This window comes from Eublepharis macularius, chromosome 2, assembly GCF_028583425.1.
Source record: "Eublepharis macularius isolate TG4126 chromosome 2, MPM_Emac_v1.0, whole genome shotgun sequence".
In the NCBI taxonomy this organism is placed as follows: domain Eukaryota; kingdom Metazoa; phylum Chordata; class Lepidosauria; order Squamata; family Eublepharidae; genus Eublepharis; species Eublepharis macularius.
In genome coordinates, this window is record NC_072791.1 from 107,181,956 (window position 1) to 107,208,385 (window position 26,430).

Below are 26,430 nucleotides of genomic sequence, written 5' to 3' on the forward strand. Positions count from 1 at the left end.
GAGGAAAGAGTCACCAAGCGATCTTCCATTTTACCTTTTACAAATAGATATCTCCCCTGGGTGTCACTTTGCATACTCACGAGGTCAAATCTAATGTTCTTTGAAATAAGGATAGCTACTCCCCGTGACTTGGAGGAGTCTGCTGCTTGGAGCTGGTGAGACCATATTTGGGATTTGAATACTGGCAAACTCGTGTCTTTCAGATGAGTTTCCTGTAAAAGGAGCAGATCAGGGTGAAGTTTCTTTAATGCAGAGAACACCCTCTTGTTTTTAACTCTATTATTAAGATCTCTGCAGTTAAACGAGATTATTCTAATAGACATTGTAAGATTTGTTGTTGCTAATAAACTTAAATATTAACATTGTGCCTCGAGGGTCTTTCCTCAGGTATTTTGTAATCATTCCCTCTAATAGTATAAGCCCTGTATGAACAAAAATAAATTCACAATCAGTTCTGATGCCATGAAGAAATGAGGGTAATCTGTATCTCTTTGGTCTTGCTGACTTACTATTATGTTTAATATTTGGAGTATTTAAGTTGGTATTATAAGCAACCATTTACCCCCCCCAACTTTTTAACTTCCCCCCTCCCCAACTTTACCTTCCCTTTGTAGAATATCCCATCCATTTATTACCCAACTCTCCCCCCTCATCTGTAACCCCTTCCCACCTCAACCTTGCCACCCCGCTCCTTGCCCCCTCCCCGCTCCCAACTTCTCTTCTTTAACCATAAGAAGAGAGAAACAAAGTTCAAGAAAAAAGAAAGGAAGTTTGCAGCACATCATGGTGCACGTTACTCTTCTGGACCTAGAAGAGAGAAGAAAAATAAAGAAAGGAAGTCAAGTATCAAAATTGAAAATTAAACAGTTAAACTTTAGAGGGTATAATCAAATTGCTCCCCCCCCCCAAGCTTTGCATTTTACTTTTCATATAAGTATTTCACTTTAACAGTAATAAGGCCTCTGAGCATTAAAGCATTGTTATTATGAGTCATATTGTAAGCTGGAGACCAGTTCAGGTATTCAGACGTTCTCCTGGTTCCAACTCGTGATGCTTTAACTGGAATTTTGCTGTCTTTTCCTCTTGAGTTTCCTTTAGGTGATGGTGTCTTGCTAACCTCCTCTTTTGGCATATCTGTGTGGTACAGTTCCAGTGAACGTAGCAATGCTTGACCTGAGTTCAAATCTGTGGCTTCCACTGTTGTTCCTTTATATTTTACAAATAACTTGGTGTGATTCAGCCACTTGTATCTAATGTTTGCTTGACTGAGCTGTTATTATTATTGGTTTTAGTTCGTGTCTTGCTTGAAGCGTCTCCGGTGACAAGTCTTATAGAATATAAATTCTTACACTTTTATGGGTTAGGTGGCCTTTGTTTCTTCCTTCCATCAGTATTTTTTCTTTTGTTCAAATATCTGAAAAGCGAGCTAAGATGTCTCTTGGAAATCTTCTTTTGGGGGCATATAAAGGGCCTAGTCTGAATGCTTTTTCTATCCTTGGGGAAATTCCCTCCTCCAAGTCTAGCTCCTAAGCTAGCTACTGTGCAAGAAAAATAGCTAAATCAGTATTTCCTTCCATTTCCTCAGGAAAACTGCGAAATTTGAGGTTATAAGATCTCATTTTGTTGTCTAGTTCGATTAATTTGTTTTTGGCCCAATTATCTTCTTTTTGGAAGCTCTGTATTGCAGCTTGTGCATTCTGGCTCAAAGTAAGTGCTTTGTCAGCCACCTGAGAAATTTCCTGAATTGCTTATTTTCTGAATCTGAGCCTGCATTGGCTGCAGGATTTTTTTCAAGTCTAGTTAACTATTTTTGATTCCAGTTGATTTATTTTTTAATTATTTCAGCGTCCATACACTGCATTTCTAGCCTTTCCTCGTCGTCTGTTTGGATGGTGGCCATTTTAAATTCTTTTCTTCCCCTCTCCCCATTACCTCTTTTGCTTCTCCTGGTAGGAAAAAGTTCTTTAGGGAGGTTGAAGTCTGTGTTGTCTGCTTGCCTTTGTTTGTAGACGTTTTTCCCATCATTATTTATGTACTGATCGTGTTTTTTCTGTGTTTAATTGCCTGGGCAGGCCAGAGGAAGATGGGAGCAATAAGATCAGGCATCTGCCATTACTCAGCTCAGCGCACCGCCCCCCACTCCCAGTATAGTTGATAGCATTCATCCTTCTTCACCCCTCTTCACAGTGAGAACCACTAGCCATGCTAGTATATGCCCCTATACAGACTCTCAATATTTGTTTAAATAGGCTGCTCCTGGACTATTTTAATGACTTAAAAAATATTATTGATTTTATGGTTTTGTGACTTTTAATGTATTTTTTAAATGTTGTTAGCCGCCCTGAGCCATCTGTGGGGAGGGCGGGGTATAAATAAAATCAAATCACTCAATAAATAAAATGCTCAATTTCATTTCAAGTTCATGGGTATTACTCCTAACCAGTACTTTAAACTCACCCAGAGTAGAAGATGAAACTGACCAATGAAACCTTTGATGAATTTCATCTTCAGTACACTGGGAGGGAACAATCTTAAGCAAATCTCAGTAAGTTTCTTTTCTTAAACAGACTTCTAACTGAAAAGTATTTTTAGGGTTTTAGTGTATTCATTTTGAAGAGCATAGCTTGGTCTAGGAGCTTGAAATTAAACTGACTATAGCATTCAAAGTCAGATATGTTTACCTGTGGGAAATATAGAACTGAAAAGGTTTGTAGCTGAGGTAAGCTCAGCACTAATTGAGAGGTTACCTTTTTGCAAAGCTTTTTTTGAACCAGAACGGCCTGGAACAGCATTCTGGCACCTCTAAAATTTTTTAAATGGCCTGTTCTGGCCCAGATTGGGCCTGAAACAGCCTGGATTGGGCTGCCACCGGGCGGGATAGGGTTCCTTAGCCTGAAACTGCCCAAATCAGGGCCGAAATGACCAGGATACGGCCGCTGCCAGGTGGAGGAGGGTAACCTCGCTTGGCAGCAGCCCATTCTGGAGTGTTTCAGCCCCAAACTGGGCCATTTTGGGCATTTAGGGCCAAATTTAGGACCGAAAACAGTCAGAATTGGGGCCGAAATGGTCATTTTGGGCCCATTTAGGGCACAAACCAGCTAGGGTGAGGGCCAAAACAGTCAGGATCCAGCTGCTGCTGGGTGGGGGAGGTTCCCCCACCAGGCAGCAGGTCATTCCATGCCATTACAGCCCCATTTTGGGCTGTTTCAGGGCCATTGGGCCCCACCCAGCAGTGTCCCAACCTGGGCAATTTAGCCTCTTTTGGCCATTTTGGGCACAAAATGGCCAGGGTTGAGCCTGAAACGGTCAGGATCAGGCCTCGTCTGGAGAGGGGATAACTCCCCTGCCTGGCAGTGGCCTGATCCTGGCCATTTTGGGGCACTTTGGGCCCAAAGTGGGCAGGATCAGGCCTCTGCCAGTCAGGAAATTACTCCCCTGCCTGGCAGCAGTCCAATCCTGCCCATTTTGGGCCTGGATGGGGCCAAAATGACCAGGATCAGGCCTCTGCCCGGTGGAGGAACACTCCTCCGCCCGGCAGCAGCCCAATCCTAGTCATTTTGGGCCCAATTCAGGGCCAAAATGGCTAGGATTGGGCCCAAAACATTCCCCCAGTTGGCAGGATCAGGCCTCAAACTACCAGGATTGGGCCTCTGCCAGGCGAAGAACACTTCCCCGCCCCTCAGTGGCCCTATCCTGGTTGTTTTGGGGCTCAATCCTGGTCATTTTGGGCTCCTTTTGGTCATTTTGAGCCCAATATGGATCCTAAATGGCTAGGATCAGGCCCTAAATTGGCAGGTTCAGGCCGCTGCTGGTCAAGGGAGTGGTCTCCTATGTGGCAGCAGCCTGTTCCAGGCCAATTCAGGACATTTCGGCCCACTGTGGGCCTAAAATGGCCTGTATCAAGTCGTAAATGGCCAGGTTCAGGCTGCTGCTGGGCGGGGGAAAGCAGCTTGTTCCCGGATGACCCAGGCTTTTTTGGGTCCATTGTTGCCCAATTTGGGCCCTAAACAGCCCAGATCTGGCCACTGCCAGGCGGGGGAGTGCTCCTCCGTTGCGGAGTGGCATGTTCTGGGCTGATTTTAGCCTTATCCAGGCTGAATCAGGCCCTGCCATGAAGTACGGGAGTGCTTCTGGGGCAGCCACGGCCTACGTGATATCACTTCCCAGAAGTGATGTCATCACACAGTCCCAGGAGCACACGCACACACGTACTGTGCGTACATATAATAAGAAGTGCACCACCTTCTCCTAGGAGTTGCCCCAGGCGAGAGTTCCCCCATCTCTTTCTCCAGAAAGAAAACCCTGCCTTTTTGTATGATATTTCTGTTTAGGTAGAAAACGGTTTTGGTGAGGAAACAGCCACAGCAAAGTATTGCTAGAATGCTAAGCATGTTGCAAAACTTGATGCATAGTTTAGCTTATAGCCAAAACATGGTTAACTGCTGTTTTCTTGTATATACTATACTAGACAACGTCAGCCCCAACAATTAAATGAAAAACGTCTTCAACTCGACAATTGGGGTTGTAATTGGTATGTCCACTACTGACAGCGAGAACTTCTAGACCCAAAGGGAAATAGAAGTACTGCATATCAAACAAAAATAGTTCTAACAGCCCCAAAGATAGAAAATATAGGACTGTAGCATGACTTTGATTTACAACTAATAAAACTTTATTCACAAATGGTATAACGGTTCTGTTTAATACTAACACACACACACCAATGTAGAAAGACTATATGCTAGATAACAAGACATTTTTACATTCAAGTTGTTCAGGAAACTAAGTACAAACTTTTAAAACTAAACTCCTGTATTCAGTTAAAAATACTTCCAATGAATTTGCTTTCATATTTTAGTGGTATATAAGAAATACAGAAAAGGACAAATGAACAATATCATTTTAGTTGAAAATAGAAAGGCTGATAAGCACAGGCATTTCAGTCAGGAACACCTACATAGTCATGAAGTCAATGGACATGATCTATTACTACTTGAGCATGTTTCTCACATGGCATTATTAATTCTTTCCACTCTTTCTGCACTCGGCTTGGCATAAGACCAAGAACACTGGCAATTAAAGGTGAAAGGTTCTTCATGGTCTATTGGCTGAAGTCATTCCCAACTTTCAAAGAAGTATCTAATGTCCCTTCGGCTCTCATGACCCACAGTATGCTATGTATGATCTATCTACAGGTGAGGGGCGGGAGAAGTTCAAACACACCTCTATGGCATTCCTATCCCACAAAGACAGATGCATGAGAGAAGATAGATCATAAACTTCTTAAAATATAATAAAAAATGATCCCAATGAACAATCCATACGTTAGCAACTTCAAAATCCCAAAACAAAAACTATGTTTTTGACAGTCTTTTTACAAAATATCTTAGCAGTTTATATTGAAAAACAGAGATGACAAAGTGAAGTTCTCAATGACATATACAGAGACGATGAACATCAAACTACTGATCAGATGTGTACATTAAAATTATTGTTCTTTGTAAATTAAAACTGAAGTAACATTCCAGTAGCATACATTATTACGCAAAGTACCACCACAGACAACAGAAAAAAACCATAGTAGAGAAAACAAACTTTCTTTCTCCCTTACTGTTAATAAATTAAGTCTGTGCAAAGCATGGTCTTATTTCAGTGTAGAAGTGTCATTCACAATATTTTTTGACATTCTCAGTTTCATGTTCACTGCTGTATTTTCCTTGGAATCACTTTTTAGATGTTTTCTCAGCATATCATGTTGCTTCCAACTTCTTGTTCTAATTCCTATGAAACAAAAAGGTTAGCCATGTTAAAACACATACGCATTGATAAAAATTAATATGGTTTGTCTGAAGTGTTATGTTAGAATTTTACTCAATTGCCATTTTAATCAATTGACATTTATTAAGCATGTTATCTCTACAGTCTTGTTACAGAATGCAATGTTGGATTCACCATGAAGTTCATTTCTGGTCAGCAAAGAAACAAACTGTACGTCCCTTCAAGAAGTGAGAACTGTTACAATAATAGAATAAACAAACAGATGAGGCAGCTAGCAGTGACTGATCTGTGTCATCAGTAGTAACAAAGTGATGACAGGTAGCTATCATGTGATACCAGCCAGGTGATGTACTTCTCTGTAAATGTCAAGGACACCTTGGCTGGCACAGTGAGTCAGCACTGTGTGGGGATAGGCTACTAATATATAAGGATGCAGAGTCTTGTATTGTAGAGAGCTCCAGCTCTGCGGGTTGCTGGCGAAGCAGTTTGTCAGCCAACGTAATATATTTGTAATGTATCCACCTGTAAATTATATAATACACCATTTGTACTGAAGCTTGGTGTGTCGGGTCTTCTCTGGAACCCAGCCACTGACGCCTGTGTAGCATAATTAGACCGTGACAGGGTTATGGGCCCAGTTCCCGCGTGTCTGCACTAGGCTGTGGAGGTTCTGAAGCGAGAGAAAGAACAAGAGAGCCTGGAGCAGGAGGTGGATGTCCACGTCTGACGGTGACAGCAGCCCAGAGGACGTGTTGGACGGTGTTGCTGAGCTTCCAGCGACTCCTGAAGTGGAAGAGATGGCGCAATCCACGGCAGTGCTGGTGGATAAGCTAACAGCAACAAATTACTCTATGTAGTCCTTCAAAATGGAACATTATCTAAAGAAGGAGTCGCTCTGGAGGTATGTAAATGACCCTCCAGTTACTCCCACAGCTGCTGAGGTAATTGTCGAGGAAAAAGCTCTTGCGCACATTGTGTTGAGCCTGGCAGATGACCAACTGTTATATGTGCGGGGGAAGACGACGGCAAAGCAAGTGCGGGATGCTTTAATGGCTGTGTATGCAAGAGTCTCTGCTGGCTCACTCATAGTGTTGACAAGGCGTCTGTATCGCCTGGTTATGAAGCAGGGAGACTCTATGCAAGGACATATAAATGCTCTGACTGAATGTTTTCAGCAGCTGGAAGCAAGAGGAAAAGTCTTGGAGGAAATGGACGAAGTGTATGTATTACTGAGTTCGTTATCTGAAGACTATAATGTTTTAACAACATCTCTTGAGTCCTTGGACGCAACCCAACTAACATTATCGTATGTGTGTGGACGTTTGCTGAAGGAGGAGCAGAGAGTCGGAGCTGCCAGGAGCCAAGCCAAGCCTGAGCCAAGCAGTGGGGCCAGCCAAAGGGGCTCTGTGAGGGATGACAGCCGACTGCCAGAAGCAAGCAAGCCAACTATTTCCCTTGTGAGAAAATGTTTCCTTTGTGGGTCTACGACACACCTGCGGCGCAGATGTCCAGAACTGAGGAGGAGGCGACAAGCACCTCAGCATCCAGGGAAAGGCGAGCAGGCGAGGCTCGTTACCACAGAGGAGGCTAGAAAGGGCCAGTATTTCATTTTGGATTCAGGAGCCACACAGCGTATCAGCAAATCAGAGGCTTTGCTGGAGGAAACAAGGCAGTTCAGCCTGCAGCATGTATCCTTAGCAGACGGGAGTGCTGCAAATGTGTTATGTGAAGGAAAGCTACACTGCCCTGCTTTAGAGTTTGTTTTCACAGGTGTCCTTTGTGTTCCTGCATTGGAGAACAACTTACTAAGCGTTAGTGCCTTAGCAAAGGCTGGGTTCTCAGTCACTTTTGCTGGAGATGAGTGCTCAATATCTAAGGATGGCAAAGTGCTGATAAGAGGTTTGCTCCAAAACAATGTGTATATGGTGAATAGGGCTGCAGCCAAGGCTGTAGTGGTTACAAATAAGGCTAAGCATATGAATTCTATACATTTGCTACATCATCACTTGAGGCATGCTAGTTTTAAAACAGTAAGCAAAACGTTATCACTGTTGACTAATGAGAAGGTTTCCCACTGTAATGAATATTTAGATTGCACTGTTTGTAAGCAAGTGAAAATTAATGCATTTCCAGTGGCCAAGGAAAGCAAACGGCTGTCCCAGAAACCCTTGGCACTGGTACATTTGGATGTGATAGGCCCTTATCCAAAGAGTCATTCTAATAATCGTTTGGCATTGATAATAACTGATGATTTTTCTTGTTCCTCTTGGGTTTACTCACTTAAGCAAAAGTCAGAGGTGTTTGACACATTCAAGTATTGGGCAAAACATGTACAAAAGCAATTAGGGGTAGACCTGAAGGTTATACAAAATGATCAAGGTGGGGAATTTATGTCAACAAGGTTCAGCCAGTGGCTGAAATGTAATGGTGTTGTTCAGAGGTTAACAAACACCTGCGTACCCCAGGAGCATGGTCTGGCAGAACGGAAAGGGGGAGTTCTGCAAACAAGGTTGTATGCAATGCTGGCAGATGCAGGTTTGCCAATGTCCTATTGGGCTGAAGCACTGTCAGCAGCATGTTTTGTAACTAATCGATTGTGGACCAGTGCTACAGATAACATCCCTTACAGAATGCTATACAAAAGGGATCCAAGTCTAAGCTTCTTGAGAGTGTTTGGTATGTCAGCTTACGTGCATATCCCTTTGAAGCTGAGAAGAAAGGGCGGTGCCAAAACTACTAAGCTAACATTTCTGGGTTATCAGAATAACATGAAAGCTTATCGCTGTGCTAATGAAAATAAGAGGCTGAGATATAGCAGGTCAGCAAGTGTTTGCGAAAATAGGAACTGGGAAAGGTTACATGGCTATGAAAGTAAGCCACAAGTGTTGTTACCTTTGTCAAATGGTGGTGAGAGTACAGACCAAGGGTCTGAGGTGCTCAAACAGGAGGCTGCTACGCCAGGGAGGCAAGCCTCAGAGGATGCACAGAGTTTTGGGCAGCAGATATGTGTATCCTAAGGAGGAGAGCTGAGGAGAAGCTGCTACTGATGAAGTGATCCCCCCTTGGGACTTTATGTTTGCCACTATGGAAAAGCTACAATTAGGAGAAAGATTCATTAGAGCAATTAAGGAAATTTACAGAGACCAGACGGCAGCAATTGTGGTGAATGACGAAGCGACTAAGAAATTGATTATAAGTAAAGGAACAAGACAAGGTTGCCCGTTGTCTCCACTGCTGTTCATTTTGGTATTGGAGATCCTGATGATACAAATACGACAAGATGAAGAAATTCGAGGAATTAAAATAAAGGACTATTCATACAAGGTCAGAGCATTTGCGGATGACATAATGTTAATTGTAGAAGACCCATTGGAGAACATGCCAAAAGTGATAGATAAGATTAAGGAGTTTGGAGACTTGGCAGGTTTTTATATTAATAAAAAGAAGTCAAAGATATTATGCAAAAATATGACTAAGCAGAAACAACAACTGTTAACGGAAATAACGGATTGTGAAGTAACAAGCAAGGTGAAATATTTGGGAATCGAACTGACTGCTAAGAATATAGACTTATTTAAAAACAACTATGAAAAACTATGGACTCAGATAGAGAGAGATTTGATTAAATGGAATAGACTAAATCTGTCATGGTTGGGAAGGATTGCAGCAGTTAAGATGAATGTGTTACCAAGAGTAATGTTTTTGCTACAGACAATACCAATCATCAGTGACTCTAAGCAATTTGAAAAAATGGCAGAGGAAAATATCAGACTTTGTATGGGCAGGCAAGAAGCCTCGAGTGAAAATGAAAGTTTTGCAAGATGCAAAGGAAAGAGGCGGAATGCAACTGCCCAATCTAAGACTTTACCATGACGCAATTTGCTTGGTGTGGTTGAAGGAGTGGATGACGCTAAAGAATAAGAAACTACTAGCCCTAGAGGGATATAAAAAATATTTGGATGGCACGCATACTTATGGCATGATAAAGTAAAGGCGAACTCGATGTTCCTGCATCACTATATACGGAGAATTTATATATAATCTGGAAGAAGTATAAAATCTATTTGGAAGAAGGAACTCCTTTGTGGGTAGTTCCATATGAGGTGATAGACCCGAGAGCTGTTGATAATGAGCAACAATGTTTAACTTACAAAGAAATAACTAGAACTGAAGCATCTAAACTCAGAATAAAGACTCAGGAGGAACTATCACCTTATTACGACTGGTTCCAGTACAGACAGATTAGAGATTTATATAACTCGGACTCTGTAAAGGGAGGTATACGAACAGAGAATTCGGAACTAGAGCAGACCCTTCTTAAAGAGGACAAGAAAAGAATATCTAAGGTATACCAAGCACTGCTGAAATGGTATACTGAGGATGAAGTAGTTAAAGGACAAATGGTGAAATGGGCCATAAATTTCAACAAAGAAATAGCAATGGAGGCATGGGAATACTTGTGGAAGACTACAATGAAGACAACGACATGCACTAGTATTAAAGAGAACATTTACAAAATGATTTACCGTTGGTACATGACACCAAAGAAGATTGTGCTAGGGAATTCGAACACTTCTAATAAATGCTGGAAATGCAGGAAGCATGAGGGCTTCCTCTACCATATGTGGTGGACGTGTGAGGTAGCTAGGCAGTACTGGGGGGAAATAATAAGAGAAATGAGTGAGATTTTACAATTTCAAATTAATAAGAACCCAGAACTCCTGCTACTAAAGTTGGGAATGGAGGGAATTCCAGCCCATTATAGGACGTTGATATTTTACATGACGGCAGCAGCTAGACTTTTGTATGCGCAAAAATGGAAAATACAAGAAGTGCCAACCATTGAAGATTGGATCAACAAATTGCTGTATATGGCAGAAATGGACAAAATGACAAGAAAATTGAGAAACCTGGACTCAGGACAGTTTAACACAGACTGGGAGAAGCTGAAACAATATTTGGAGAAGAAATGGGAGGTGGGAGGAGAACTGTGGCAGTTTGAGAACTACTGAAGTACAATAAAATGTAGAGGGGGTGACTTTACCGGGGAGGAGAAGAGGTTAAAGAGAACTTCTAAGCAGTTATGATATTAGATTGATATATATAGAATAACAAATAGAATATTGATAGAAAACAATTAATCATAAGGGTTAACTATAAGGATTGACTAACTAATAATATTTTCTTTTTGATTCTGTACAATGTACCAAACTGAATATGTTTATTTGAAGCTGTATATGAGTCAAATTGATTGATATCATATATAGATTTATGATTGAAGGGGAATAGAAATACTAATGTAAACAAATATAATTAAAATAGAAAGAAGAAGATAGAATGAATAACATATAGATTATAAGTTAAACTGGTTGATTTATATGAATGTATGGTTTACATAGTTTATGATATATAGAAATATTTGAAAGTGGAATAATGAAAAATGGGATAAATTGTTTATCCATTATGGAAAAAGGGACTCATAGACAGGGTACAGAGTATTAAAAATAGTTATAGAAGTATTGCTTAGAATAAAGGGAGAATATATATTTGTTAGATAGAGGAATATATAAAGAGTAAGGGAAAAGGGAGAAAGGGTTGGAAAACTGTTGGAAGTCAACAAAATGGGGGGGAAAGGGAGGGGGTTAGAAATTGGGAAATGGGAAAATTGACTGTAATGTGTAAACATTTGATCCTAACCCAATAAAAAATTTTTCAAAAAAAAAAAAAAATGAAGTGATCCCTTATTCAGAAAGGGTGAGACAGCTGGAAGCCAGTCGCCAGGAGACAGTTAAGAATAATCTGGTTAGATGCGTTAGGGTGTGTTTAGTTTGTTTATTCATCTTTTACTATTCTCTTTCTTTTAGAAAGTTTTGAACACTAGTTATTAATAAGCCTTTAAAATAAAGTTCTTTATTATTCTGCCTGGGTCTTCACACCTTGTTTGGTCACCAGAGTGGTGGTGTCAGGCCTGCTATCCACAGTACAGTCGTGCTGTTTTCTGAGTGTCTTTAACTACTGTATTCTCCAGTGTTGTTTGTCTGCAGGTTCACAGAGAGCTACAGAAACATCTCTGTTCCCAGGACAGCCTTATCTAATGCAACTATCCATAGACCTTGGAGGAGTTACTTTCGCATTCCCAAACCTCTGCTGTAGCTAGACATAGGGGGAGAACAGAAAGGAGGGTTTGATATATTGCAACATGTAACTAACATGTCATTCTCAACAAAGCTTTGTGTTCAGCCAGAAGCTTTCTTGCCTTTGGATTATCTATGGACACCTGTACTTTGAATATAATCTTTCAATAAAGACTTTTTGACTCAAGAGACCTTGGATTTCTTGCAGCAAGGGGTTGGGAGATGAAATCAGAGTAACTTGAATTCCATAGACTGACGTTTTGTTGAGAATCTTCTCTCCCATAACCAACACCCGGGAAGGATGGCTACCGGATAAAATCCGACTGAACCTCCTGCTCCTGGATTGGAGGGTGGAGAGACTCCCTCTTTACCTAGTGTTGGGGGTGTCCAGCCGACCCCCGTGGGAGGCGTACCGTGGGGAGAGCTGGGTCCCCGACCGAGGAGTTGTATAGGGAAAGATATCACCCCTGTGACTTCGGTACCAACGCCTCAACAGTGAGGACCTTGATCCCGAGAAAGCAGAGGAAGGCGCTACGGGACTATGTTTACGCACCCCTCGGGAATGTTCGCCCAGGATGCTCCACTACCCTCTGTTGCGGAGGCCCAGGGAGCAAGTGCCAGCGGAGATCCGGTGTGGGAGGCCCTACAAGCATCCATGGCGGCCGTCAATGCCGCCAGGTTCAGTGTGATTCCCCAGCACGTGTGGGATGAAGTGGCGGATTGTTTAGTGGAGGCACCTGTAATGGGTGCAACTGGAGGTGAAATACCTCAGGACTGGTCGATTCCCCGCCACGAGCTACAAAGCTGTGATGCTCTCGACGTAGGGTCTGTTGGGTCGGCAAACCTGGGAAGCGGCCCTACTCAGCCCACCGGCGACCGGTGGAGTGTTCTTATGGAGAAGGTCCGAGTTATGCGCTATGAACTGTTAGCGGTTACCAGCCTCACCAAAGGCTGGGTGGACAGTGCAGCTGCAGCACAGCAGCCTGTGTCGCCCTTGGAAGCAGCAGACTTTGGGCCAGAGGTCCCCTTGGATAAGGAGACTGCGGGACAATCGGCACCGCTGGATTTACCAGGAGAAGAGGATCGAGTGGAAGAGTCTTTGGGTTCAACGTCCTCAACTTCCAGTTATCACTATACAGAGGCTACCCCCACGGAGGGACCTCGAAACGTGGGGCTACAGACTACGCCAACCCTGGGTGCAGGAGTCGACACGGGATACACCAAAGAGGAGCTCGAACGAGCTCAACAGATGCAACAAGCAGATGCCAGATTAGATGCCCAAGTAAATGCTGCTCTGGTGAATAGGGACCCGACTGCCGAGGCCCTGAGAGAGGCGGCCGAGGCCTCAAAGTCTCTTTGTTGTACCTGTTCAATTTTCTTGTCTGATGGATCCTTGGCCATTCCTTCTGTGTCCATAGGCAGTACTGATATGGTGGCCAGGCTGGTTACTGGATCGTCAACCACCAGTAGTTTAAGTTTTCTTGTAGCCTCAGGGGCCAGGGAGTAAAACTTATTAAACACAGATTGGTACGTCTTAGGCTTAGCTGGGTTTTCCAATTTACATTTTAAGATACTATGAAAAATTGCTGGTAGAGGTACTTCCATGTTTGTAGTGCCCACCTCAGGGAGGACCTTCTCTAAACCTTGAGGGAAGGCTGAGTCTGATTCCTCCTTCCTCATGTTTGTCTGAGCAATTTCCAGATTTCTCAGAACCCTGGGAAGTAATTTGGAGAAAACCTCCTGGGGGAAGAGTCTGGTTTGGATAATGTCACCATTCTTCTTGTTCATCAGAAAGTTCCCCTTCCTCACTGTCAGAGTGATGGTCTGAGGCCACTGAGTCCGACTGGAGTTCCTCTGACAGACTAGAATCTCCTTCCAGGTACTTCCCCTGACTTCTACTTCTCTTGGCTTTAGGGGGAGTAGAGGAGTTTGGGCCTGGCTCTCTTACTTGGCCCTGGGGTTGGTTCGCCCTTCTGTGATGTCCCTTGATCCTTGATTGTGTCCATCACTTATTTAAACCCCTTCTTGAGCTCTGTCTTTATCCAGGCCAGTAGGGTTTTTTTGGCCTCTGGCCCTGAAAGGTCTAATTGACTGCCTTCCTGGCTTTGTCCACTGGGGCCTTGTGAAGATTGAGTGGAGGCAGGGGAATTAGACAAGTCTAGACCTTCAACCCTGCCTGCAGCCATGCTAGGCCCTTCCATGCCTGCCTTGGATGCCATTCTCGCCAGAAAGCACTTTCCCGCCTAAAGGGAAAGGGGGGAGGGGAAAAAGAGAGACAGAGAAAACAAAAGGAGCCTAATCAGAACCGTATGGGCCTCTGAAGGACAGGCTCCCCTGCAGTACTCCTACTCAAGAGTAAATCCCCTCCATTCCCAGTGCCCCGAAGGGTCACTTAACGGGCTTCCAAAGGGTTCAGGAGTTCTCCCTGCCGCTGCTGCTGTCAGTGTGCTTCGGTGGGGCTTGTCTTTCAGGTGGCGTGGCACTTGCTAAATGCTCGCTGCCTGCGCCTTCCTTCCTCCTTGCCCGATGCTCTCGCTTCATCGAGGCTCCTGCCACACTGTTCCCCTGGCATTCTGTTGCGTGGAGTGCACAATCGCCGCTGTCGGGTCCCGGCCTCACTTCCCCCCCCCCTCCTGCTGCGTAGTGCAGCTGTCGGCTTTTGGCACCGAGGTTGCTGCATGCCGCTACTGCAGCTGAAATCAGTGAAGGTCATCTGTCTCCCAAGCGTTGGTGGTCATGGGGGGTGGGTGGGTGGGTGGGCTGGGGTGCAGGGACAAGCCCCTCCTTTTCCCCAGGAGGCAATCTGATTTCTTTTCCTCATCTTCTTTCTCTTCCTTTTCTTTTCTTTTCTTTTCTTTTCTTTTCTTTAGGATCGGTGCTCTGGAGAGCACAGTGATTTGACTCCCTGCAAGAGCAGGGCTGGCAAAAAACTGGCGTGCCAGGGAACAGCCCTCCCCTAAAGGATTGTCTGATTCGACCAACTCTGGAACAGAGGAGGAGCTACTTCCCGTCAGTCAAGACTGACCCACTTCCAAACCATAGGAGAACTGTAGCTCTTGAAAGCTTATGCTACAGTAGTTCTCAAAAGCTTATGCTACAGTATAGCATCACCAACCTCACAGGGTGTTTTGTTGTAGGGATAAATAGAATGTTGTTGTTATTATTAAAGTTGGTTAGTCTTAAAGGTGCTATTGGACTCTACTATTTTCCAAACTGAATTAGAGAATCAACTTGGAATTCAGGGAATTCTGAATTTTTTCTCAGATTCGATAAAAAAAATGGATTTACTAATTACTAATGCACACCCCTACTTAATGCAGCTATTGAAAAGCAATTTGGTATTGGTAAAGTAGAAGAGATCATTGCAAAGACTGAGAATGGAGACTGACGAGAAGATCAAATCTATAGACTCTCCCATTATGCCTTACAGGTAGAGCAGTGAGTTGCCAGAAAGAATGCTTTGCACCAGGGTGGGTAGTTTGATTTCTGATAGGATATAAGCAATAGCCATCTGGGTGTGGGGGAGGAGGTGGTATTTGGAGTTTCAAAAATTATTTGTTTTCAATTTGTAATTTTTCAGTTGTTACTTTTAAGCCATCTTGAGTTAAGAGGAAAGGTGAGATATAAATATAATAATAAATAAGTAAAAAATAGTAAGCCTCTGGACCTTGAATTTGACCCAGAAATGAACAGGCAGGTGAGTGAAGGGACCTCACAACAGAAGAAGCTGCCAGCTCAGCTAGTACAAGATGATCTGTATTTTCCAGAGTTACACAGAAATGGTTTCCAATTGTCCAGTGGATCTTCAATGGAATTGGGCCAAATGTTTTTTACTTTCAGAAACACAGTCTAAGAATATGTATGATTTTCGAGATTCCAAGCATGTCTAATGTATTAAAGCTTCTAAATTAGGCATTCAGCTGCATTATTCTTTAACAATATATTACAGTAATTGATGCTGGTATTTTTTATTGCCCAACATTCAAGTCAAATAATTAACAAGAAGAAAGCTTTGTGTGACATACACATAAAACTTCATTTAGCATGGGATACATACAACATTTCACAAATCACTCATTTGAACATTATTTTGCCTGGAGGAAAGGTGGTTTTGAAAGTACAAGAGTTAGCAAGAGGCAATTGTTCAAGGGTGTACAAACACTGACCAGTGATGTGGATTTTTTGGGAAAATTTGAATTGAAAAATTTTCCTGATGGAAGTTTTAACAAATACCTTAATCATTTAAATACTGGCAAAATTTAAATAATGCTAGCAAAAGATGGGACAGAATTTTTTTCACAGAAAAATACAGCCACAGAAAATTTTCTGCCCCACATTACTGGCATTGACCTTTCCAAAGCTAATTCAAGCTCTTCCTGTATTGAAAATATGCAAATGAAACTGTGATAGAAATGCACACCGTTTGCAAACTTCACAGTGGCAACAATCATGTCATGGATACTCCCAGGACGGCTCTCCTACTTCTCCAAACTGTCCCAGGATATGACTTGCCAAGGTGGTTGGGTTTACATATTGATATTTCCTCAGCTGAAAGTGACCCCCCCCAACTCCTTTAACACAAACAAAGGGAGATGTACACAACACAGATGCCCCCTGGGTTAAAGAGTTCAGGGATGGGTGGGGATTTTTGATCTGTAAATATCTATCCTCCCAGTACCGTGGCCCTGATCTATATACTCTTTCCCGCAAATTATGTGATGAATATTCCAGTCACAGAACTCAAGTATCTCATGTAGTTTGACTCTCATTCACTTTGAAAACGTATTCATTTTTTTTTTAAAAAAAAACAATGTTAAGTGGACATAAGATAGCTATTAGTCACCATAGCTATGGACTATAAAAAATGACAAATAGTAAATGTTAGACTTTAATCTTGGATCTCTAACCATCTTTGGATATCTGATTACTACAAAAATGTCGCTTGAATGCTTACCTGTTTTAGATATCCTCAAAGGTTTAGCAGTTACTAAGTGGTCTTGTTTAACACGCTTTGCGGCTACTTGATCTTGCTGATTTGTTAACCCACTGTTTGATACCGAACTAAGATGGAAAAAAAATTAAAATAATTTTTTTTAAAAAACAACAACAAAGTAATGTTGAATTTATATCCATTCCTTAGTTGTTTTTTTCAGAATACCACATCTGAACACATACCAGAATGGAGTCACATTGTCAGTCATTTACTGTGTGGAAATTCTAGTGTAGATCTTATTGTGGATTGCAGACTATAGTCTATTACCAGCAAATGGACCCCTCTCCCAAAAAAGATAAAATACATTTCATCTATGAATGCTAGTGATTTACAATTAAAGAGCCAAAAGAGCTACCTAGATAAAGCAATTTCTTTGCCATTTACTGAATTATAAAAAGGCTTTTTAAAGGACCTTGATGATAGGAATGTTAAAGTACAGGACAAGACAAAAATGTGACAAAAAGCAGATTCTGCAAACATGAATTTATTTCATTTTCACACATCAGTGGATGTTACTTTGTTATCTAAGTCAGAATTAGGTGGTGTCATAAATCTATGATCATTATCAACCAAAATTGTGATAATTTTAAGACTGTGCTTTCAGCTATACTCTGATGTAACTATAAAACTGTGCCATCAGGGAAAGCAATAACGAGATTTTGAAAGATTTTGGAAAAGGGCAAAGTCAGTGTGATCTTCACCAGAAAGGACAAGAAACCGTGGAAGGGGTGACCAACAGAATTCTCCTCCAGATTTCCTGTAGTCTCAAAATCTTCAGATGATACTTTTTTATCTTTTAAAAACTTAATCCCATGAGAGCTAGAAGCTTGCTCAGTTTGAAACGAACACTGAGATTCTCAAACATCAATGAATGAATGAGTGGAAGAGCAACTGCCATCTTCATTTTGATTTTATCTGTGTAAGTTATAAAGTTCACCACAGAAACATCAATCTGGCACACTGGATGAGTGACTTGAAAAACAGAACCTTTCCCCCATTATCAACTCAGTGAGCGACCCGGTGGTGAGGGCTGCAGGGACATTAATGTCAAGGAGGTTAAAATCAAGAGTACTGACAAGCTGTTGGAAGTCAACAAAAAGGGGGGGGGAAAGGGAGGGGGTTAGAGATGAAAAAATTGGGGAAAATTGAATGTAAATGTAAAAATAATGGATTCTAACCCAATAAAAAATGTTTTCAAAAAAAAAGAGTACTGACAGGCTTATGGTGCACAAAATGAATATACATCAGTCTTTAAAACCACAGTGTGGAGTAGGCGTGTGCGCTTCGGGAATCCGATTCGGAAATACTGACGCAAAGCTTTCAGAAGCAATTCAGGTTGCTTCGGAAAGCTTCAGGGCAGCCAGCAACAGTACATTGACGGCTGTTTGCGTTTGCATTTGCAAACAGCCGGCAATGTTCTGCTACAAATTCAAGCTTCCCGCTCTTTCTTTGGAGAGGGGAGGGGGAGAAGGAGTGAGTGACTCACTACAACCTCCTCCGTCCCCCTCCCATTTCTTAAAAATTGGCAGGAAGCTTGAATTTGCTCCAAAACTTACAGGATGGTAGGGGTGAGGAGGGAGTGACACTGTCTAGGAGTAGATGGGGGAGAAGGAAGGGGATCAGGGAAGGGAGAGTTAGGAGTGTCTAATCCTGTACCAGCATTCTCCTTCCAGGCAATGGGGATTCTCTGGAAGGAGAGTACTTTAAATTGGAGGCTTGCCTTTAGCTAGCTTCCACTTTGCCCTGCCCTGCCCTAGAGACTTTGAGAGACTGGTACCTGCTTTCAGCTGGTTTGCTTCTTTCTGTCTGGCGGGGGCTGTGAGAGTGACTTGGCTGGCCTGCTTGCAGGAGGACTTCTGGATTGGATTCCCTGCCCTGCTGCTGGATGCCTGCTGCGCTGCTGACTGGACCTGCATCTGAGATCCATCTAACTGGTAGGAGAGTCGCTGACTCTCAGGGTTCTTTTCTCTTTGGTGGAGGGGGCGGTTGGGGGGGATAGGGGAGTTTTTTTTAAGTTTGCATTTTACTTTTTTTTTAAAAAAATATCCTGCTTGCTTGTGGCCTTGTGTGATATTGTGTTTGACTAGTCTGCTCTGGGGCCTGATTTGAGGGGGGGGGGGGGCGCTTGGACTGAGTTTGTTACTTTTGCTTTAATATTTTGGTCTTGTTAGTTTGGAAGGGATTGAATAGGGTTTCCTGCTTTATTGTGGCATTCCTTGGTTTGATTGTGTTTGGCTTGAGTGTCTGTTCTAGGCCCTGATTTGGGGGGGGGGAGGAATTTTTTTTTAGCTTAGCCTTCTTGTATTGTCTGGGGTTTCTGTGTATGTGGCTTGTTTCGGAGTGAGTGGGACTGTGTGTGTGGTGGGGGGCTTAGCCATTTAATTTTATTAACTGTTGTGTAATTGCTGTTGTGTTGCTGAGTTGTGTTTAGGAGGGATTGAGAGTACTATTATTAAGTGTTTTATATGTGCTTAAGTTTTCTGTTTGTGGCTTCTTTTGGAGTTAGTGAGTGGGACTGTGTGTGTGTGTGTGGGGGGGCTTAGCAATTTAATTTTATTACTGCTGCTGTGGTGTTGGTGTGAACTTGTGTGAGTGCATTAAAGTTTTTGACAGTGCTTTTTAAGTTTTCTGTGTGTGTGGCTTGTTTTGGAGTGAGAGAGTGGGACTCTGTGTGGGGCGGGGGGGGAGTGCTTAGCTATTTAATTTTATTAATGGTTCTATATTTGTTTATACAATTAGTTCTAGTTCCGGTTTAGGTGGGGGCTTGCTTGTGGGTTCTGATTTTATTTGCAGTGTTTAAGGGGTTTGGGCCTGAGTTTTTAATTTCAATTAAATTTGCTTATTACTTCTTTGATCTGTGCAATGTGTGTAGGGGAGTAGGGGTTCAGAAGGGGCTGGCTTGGGGGTCTAGGTGGTTTTAACTGTTGTTAGTTGTCTTGCAAATTTTACAGTTGTTAGAATTGGTGTTCCTCAGAGTTTGCGTTTTACAGTTAAGTTTTCTTGTTCACTAGTTGCTACTGTTGTTCTGCTTGTTGGGTTGTTTGTGTTCGCAGTTATAGCTGTGTTTGTTAAGTTAACTTAGGTTTCCTCATAATTACTTTAGATTTAAATAGTGTGGAGTTAGGTAGGGTAGTGGTAGGCTGCTGTCGTGTGTCGTTTACTAATATTGTCCTCTAAAATAGTTAGGGAACAAAGATTAGTTTTCCCCATTAAGTAGGCGTCATTAGGAAAAAATCTAGTTAAGTTCTGTTCATTATACACTCACACACACACAAATAGGCTGCCCATTAGCAGTTCCTCTTTAAGTAAGGCTTCCCTGTCCATCTCAGGCACCCTTAGAGCCAAGGCAGGGCATAGTAGTTGTGTGATAGGCCTTCATTTATATTGGGGTTTAGGGCCAGCTTGATTCCTGAAGAGGAATTTAGCTGTTTGGTAGGTTTAGAGTCCCAAAAATAAATAGGGTTGTTTAAAAAGATATTTAACAGACCATCTCCAATAGTAATAGGGCCACAAGAAATAAAGACTTAGAAATAGATAGATAGGGTAGATATTTGAAAAAACTTCATAAATTTGGGGTTTTTATTAATCAGGTAGTTAGCTTAGGTTTAAGGAATGATTGATAGGAAAGCTGAGAGGGGCCCTGGGGAAAAGGCAAGTGGTAAGTCTAGAGGGGTGGAGGGGAGGGGGAGTGCTGCAGCTGTCTCCCAATCTGAACAGAGGAGGCCCTCCCCTGCATTGCTGCCTTTCACCAGCCTGGCTTCTGGTGACAGGAAGAGGATTTGCAAGGCCCTCTTTCCTGAGGCAGCTGCTGGAGGGCCACCCTCAACCCAGATGTTTGAGGCAGGGGCTGGCACTGGGCAGGGGCCTGCTGCTGAGGCTCCCCCTTGTCCTGCAGTTGAGACCCAGCTGCTGGAGGAGGGGAAGCATGTGGTGTCTCCTGGGATGAACGTAGGACACATGACTTTCCCTGCATTCCTGCTTACCCCAGGAACCTGGAGGATGTTGAAGGAACACCTTTCTGGGCATTCCTCCCATTTTTTCTTAGGCCAGCAGCAGGCCTCTCATGACTGTGCAGGAGGGACTTCCGGTTTGGGATTCATGGAGGTCTAATGCAGCTCCACCTGCGGAGCTGACCGGACTGCCGTTTTAACCGGCCGGTGGGGTGAAAATAGCCCGCGGCCGACTGCTCTCAGGCGGGGAGCAGGCAAAGAACGCTGAAGACCCTAGGGTGAGCTAGATCTCGGACGAGGGGGGGCTCTACACAACGGGTCCCCTCCCGATCCTTGAGGTCCCACCTTGCGACGGGTCGGCTATAATCTCTGCGGCAGTTTTGGGGCCAATTCGGCTGGCATAAGACTTACATACCCAAGCTTCGATTGGGGGAAGAAGCTGAGAGGAGAACTTAAAATCGAAACAGCGATTACAACCCGAGAAAAGTGAAGAGAAGGTAAAGATCATTATCTTCTGATATGGGACAGATTGATAAAAACAGAGAGGAAAAAAAGTAGATTTTTAAACTGCAACAGACTAGTGAAAAGGAGGGGAAGACTCGGCAGGAATTGTATTTGAAAAGAGACTAAGTTTAAAGAAGTTATTAAAGAAATTGGACTATTGTTTTGAATACCTGTGGCTTTGGAGCTGTGAGAAAAAGACACCATCGCGAGATCTGCTGTGGGAAGACGGGAGACAGGAAGTGCGTAATAACAATAGAGTGGCTGGAGAGAAGCGGCCCTTGCTGGAGGGCAGGAAGTAGGGAATCGCCATTTTTGAAAGGGGAAGGGTCGCGGCTTCAGCGGAAGAGGAAGTAGGCCATCTTGGATCACAAAATCATAGAGAAACCATAGAGAAAAGACGCCCGACATTTTGGACTCTTTAAAATCTAATTTTTATAAGAAGACCGGGACATTTAAAACAGAAAAACGTTAAATTTTACGCCACGGAGTTAAGGAAGAGAGCGGATTCGTGGGAGCGAGCTAAAGCAAGCCCCACGATGTCAAAAAAAGAGTGGCAATCGGCAATAGAAAACCTGGATAAAAACCTGGACAAAAAACTTTTAGATATGATTAAAGAACTTAAGGACACGAAATTGGAGCTGATAAAAGAGGTTAAAGAGGTTACACAGACAGTAAAATCGGAGCTGTCAGAAGTGAAAAAAGGTATGGAAACAATACGAAGTGAATTACAAGGAACGCAGCAGAGAGTTAAAACAGTAGAAGACGCGATGGAGAATTTAGCAGACACGCAACAAACAGAGATGAGATTGGTGAAGGGGAGAATGTCAGTTGCAGAAACTAAACATATGGAGAAGCAGCTACGTTTTCGTGGCTTGCCAGAAGTGGAAGGAAAGTCAGCGCAAGAACAGATGACTGAGGTGTTGGCTGAATACCTGGGGAAGGAGGAGGAGGAAGTTGTGGCTATCCTAGATGTGGCATACCGTGTTAATTCGAGAATAGCAACCCAAAGGAAACTACCAAGAGATGTGATTGTGCAGTTTACAACACGAAATATGAAAGAGAGGATTGTGACAAAACAGTTTCAAGATCCATTGGAGATTGATGGCAAGACGATCATTATAATGAAGGAACTGCCCAGATCAGTGTTATTGGACCGGAAAAAATATAAAGTGCTAATTCAGATTTTGAAGGACATGAAAATCAGGTACAGATGGGAGTTACTGGAAGGAGTGTCTTTTGAGTTTGGAGGGGCCAAAAAACGCATCAGATCTGAGCGAGAGATGGAGCGATTTATTAAGGACAATGAAAAAGACTTACCAACAAGATCATGAGTATGGAGTGTAAAGTATTATCTTGGAATGTAAATGGACTAAACTCACCGAATAAGAGGAAAAATATTTTTCACTGGCTACTAAAACAAAAATGTGATATTGTTTGTTTGCAAGAGACCCATATTAGAAAACAGGATGTAAAATATTTAAAATCCGGAAAACTGGGCAAAGAATTTGTAGCGGCCTCCAACAAGAAAAAAAGAGGAGTGGTGTTGTACATAAAAGAGGAGCTACAGCCAAAATTTGTTATGAGAGATGTGGAAGCTAGATTTGTAGCAGTGGAATGTATTTGGAATTTAAAGAGAGTGTTGGTAGTCGGACTTTATGCACCTAACGGTGCAAAAGAAAGCTTCTTTGAGGATTTAAGGAAGCATTTAGACGATCTTGCATATGACCAGATAATTCTTGCTGGAGACTTCAATGGAGTGACAGACTTGGAACTAGACAAAAAGACTACAACGGCACAAAAGAAAAGAGGACTATTACCAAAGCTTTTTTTTGAGTTGATTCAACAAGAGACTCTTGAAGATGTATGGAGGAGAGAATATCCTAAAAGCAGACAGTTTACTTTCTATTCTGCAAGGCATTTTACATTATCAAGAATTGATATGATCTGGGCCTCAAAAGACTTAGCGTTATGGACTAAGGAGGTAGAAATAATGCCGATGGTAGGCTCAGATCACAACCCAATTATGTGGAAATTTGGAAAAAGGAGAAAAAGGAAAGCATGGAGAATAAATGAGGACTTGTTACAGGAAAGAGAGAATATGGAAATATTGAGAAGAGAGACAAAGTTTTTTATACAATACAACGTGAATAAAGAAGTACCAACCAATAAAGTTTGGGATGCTTACAAGGCGGTTGTAAGGGGCATACTAATGGATTTAAATGGTAGAGCAAGAAAGAAGAAAGAGGAGAAAAGACGAGAGACTGAGGAGAAAATAAAAGCCAAAGAAATACAGCTAAAAAAGAGACCAGGGAAAAAGAAGGTATACCAGGAAATTAAAATACTTCAAGAACAGCTAACAGCAATGAGCAACAAAGAATTGGAGTGGAATCTTAAAAGACTGAATCAAAAAGCGTTTGAGGGTGCTAATAAACCTGGGAAGTACCTGGCATGGCAATTGAAGAAGAAAAGGGAAAAGAAAATAATAAATAAAATTTGTGAAGATAACAAAACGTATTTGGAGCAGACTACCATTAGTAGAGCCTTTTATAAATTCTACGCTAAGCTGTATAATAAAAAAGAAGTAAACAAAGTATCAATAGCGTCATATTTGGAGAAAACCAAACTCCCAGAAATTTCGGAAGCTTGGAGAAATAAGTTGAACAGTGAAGTAACTGACGAGGAAATAAGTAAGGCAATACAATCTGCAAATCTAGGAAAGGCGCCAGGGCCAGATGGACTTACGGCTAAATTTTATAAGACAATGGCTAATGAACTGGCACCATTCCTAAAAGAGGTGATGAATGGGGTTTTAAGGGATCAAGGGATTCCAGACACTTGGAGTGAAGCGAATATATCATTGATCCCAAAAGAGGGCCAAGACCTGACTAACGTGAAAAATTATAGACCTATATCGCTACTCAATAATGACTATAAAATTTTTGCGAAGATATTGGCGGAGAGATTGAAGGGGTGGCTCTCGGAAGTTATAGAGGAGGAACAAGCAGGCTTTTTGCCAGACAGACAAATAAGAGACAATTTAAGGACAGTGATCAATGCTATTGAATATTATGACAAGCGTTGTGACAAAGAGGTTGGTTTCTTCTTTGTAGACGCTGAAAAAGCGTTTGACAATTTAAACTGGGACTTTATGTTTGCCACTATGGAAAAGCTACAATTGGGAGAAAGATTCATCAGAGCAATTAAGGAAATTTACAGAGACCAGACTGCAGCAATCGTGGTGAATGATGAATTGACTAAGAAATTGACGATAAGTAAAGGAACAAGACAAGGTTGCCCGTTATCTCCATTGTTGTTCATTTTAGTATTGGAGATTCTGATGATACAAATACGTCAAGATGAGGAGATTCGTGGAATAAAAATAAAGGACTATTCATATAAGGTCAGAGCATTTGCGGATGACATAATGTTAATTGTAGAGGACCCGTTGGAGAACATGCCAAGAGTGATAGATAAGATCAAGGAGTTTGGAGACTTGGCAGGTTTCTTCATTAACAAAAAGAAGTCAAAGATACTATGCAAAAACATGACTAAGCAGAAACAACAATTGTTGATGGAAACAACGGATTGTGAAGTAACAAGTAAAGTGAAATATTTGGGAGTTGAATTAACTGCAAAGAGCATAGACCTATTCAAAAACAATTATGAAAAACTATGGACTCAGAGAGAGACTTGATTAAATGGAATAGATTGAATTTGTCATGGTTGGGTAGGATTGCAGCAGTTAAGATGAATGTGTTACCAAGAGTAATGTTTTTGCTACAGACAATACCAATCATCAGAGACTCCAAACAATTTGAAAAATGGCAGAGGAAAATATCAGATTTTGTTTGGGCAGGCAAGAAGCCTCGAGTGAAAGTGAAAGTTTTACAAGATGCAAAGGAAAGAGGCGGAATGCAACTGCCCAATCTGAGACTTTATCACGATGCAATCTGCCTAGTTTGGTTGAAAGAATGGATGACATTAAGGAACAAAAAACTATTAGCCCTAGAGGGATATAAAAAAATATTTGGATGGCACGCATATTTATGGCATGACAAAGTAAAGGTCAACTCGATGTTCCTGCATCACTTTGTTAGGAGAAGTCTATACATAATCTGGAAGAAGTACAGAATTTATCTACAAGAAGGAACTCCTTTGTGGGTGGTTCCATATGAGGTGATAGACCCGAGAGCTGTTGATAATGAACAACAATGTTTAACGTACAAAGAAATAACTAAAACTGAAGCATCCAAACTCAGAATAAAGACACAAGAGGAACTATCACCTAACTACGACTGGTTCCAGTATAGACAGATCAGAGACTTATATAATTCGGACTCTGTAAAGGGAGGTATACGAATAGAGAATTCGGAACTAGAGCAGACCCTTCTTAAAGAAGATAAGAAAAGAATATCCAAGGTATACCAAGTACTGTTGAAGTGGTATACCGAGGATGAGATAGTTAAAACACAAATGGTGAAATGGGCTATAAACTTTAATAAAGAAATAACAATGGAGGCATGGGAATACTTGTGGAAAACTACAATGAAGACAACGACATGTACTAATATTAAAGAGAACATCTACAAAATGATCTATCGTTGGTACATGACACCAAAGAAGATTGCGCTAGGAAATTTGAATACTTCTAATAAATGCTGGAAATGTAAGAAGCATGAGGGCTCCCTCTATCATATGTGGTGGTCGTGTGAGGTAGCTAGGCAGTACTGGGGGGAAATAATAAGAGAAATGAGTGAAATTTTACAATTTCAAATTAATAAGAACCCAGAACTCCTGCTACTGAACTTGGGAATGGAGGGAATTCCAGCCCAATACAGGACGTTGATATTTTATATGACAGCAGCAGCTAGACTTTTGTATGCGCAAAAATGGAAAGTACAAGAAGTGCCAACTATTGAAGATTGGATTTACAAATTGCTGTATATGGCTGAAATGGATAAGATGACAAGAAAACTGAGAGATCTGGACTCAGGGCAGTTCAACACAGACTGGGAGAAGCTGAAACAATATCTGGAGAAGAAATGGGAGGTGGGAGGAAAACTGTGGCAGT

General features: G+C 42.1%; 1 protein-coding gene across 1 annotated transcript in view; it reads right to left on the bottom strand.

The window, feature by feature from the left end:
• Positions 1 to 4,655: 4,655 nt before the first annotated feature.
• The window catches only part of KIF18A (kinesin family member 18A), a 141,460-nt gene continuing 119,685 nt past the window's right edge, over positions 4,656 to 26,430 (bottom strand). Inside the window, exons 16-17 of the mRNA XM_054972147.1 lie at positions 16,867 to 16,973; positions 4,656 to 5,781 (exon numbers count right to left, since the gene is read on the bottom strand). Of these exons, the coding sequence (XP_054828122.1) occupies positions 5,645 to 5,781; positions 16,867 to 16,973 (244 nt within the window). The 3' untranslated portion in view covers positions 4,656 to 5,644. The remainder of the gene's footprint in view (positions 5,782 to 16,866; positions 16,974 to 26,430) is intronic.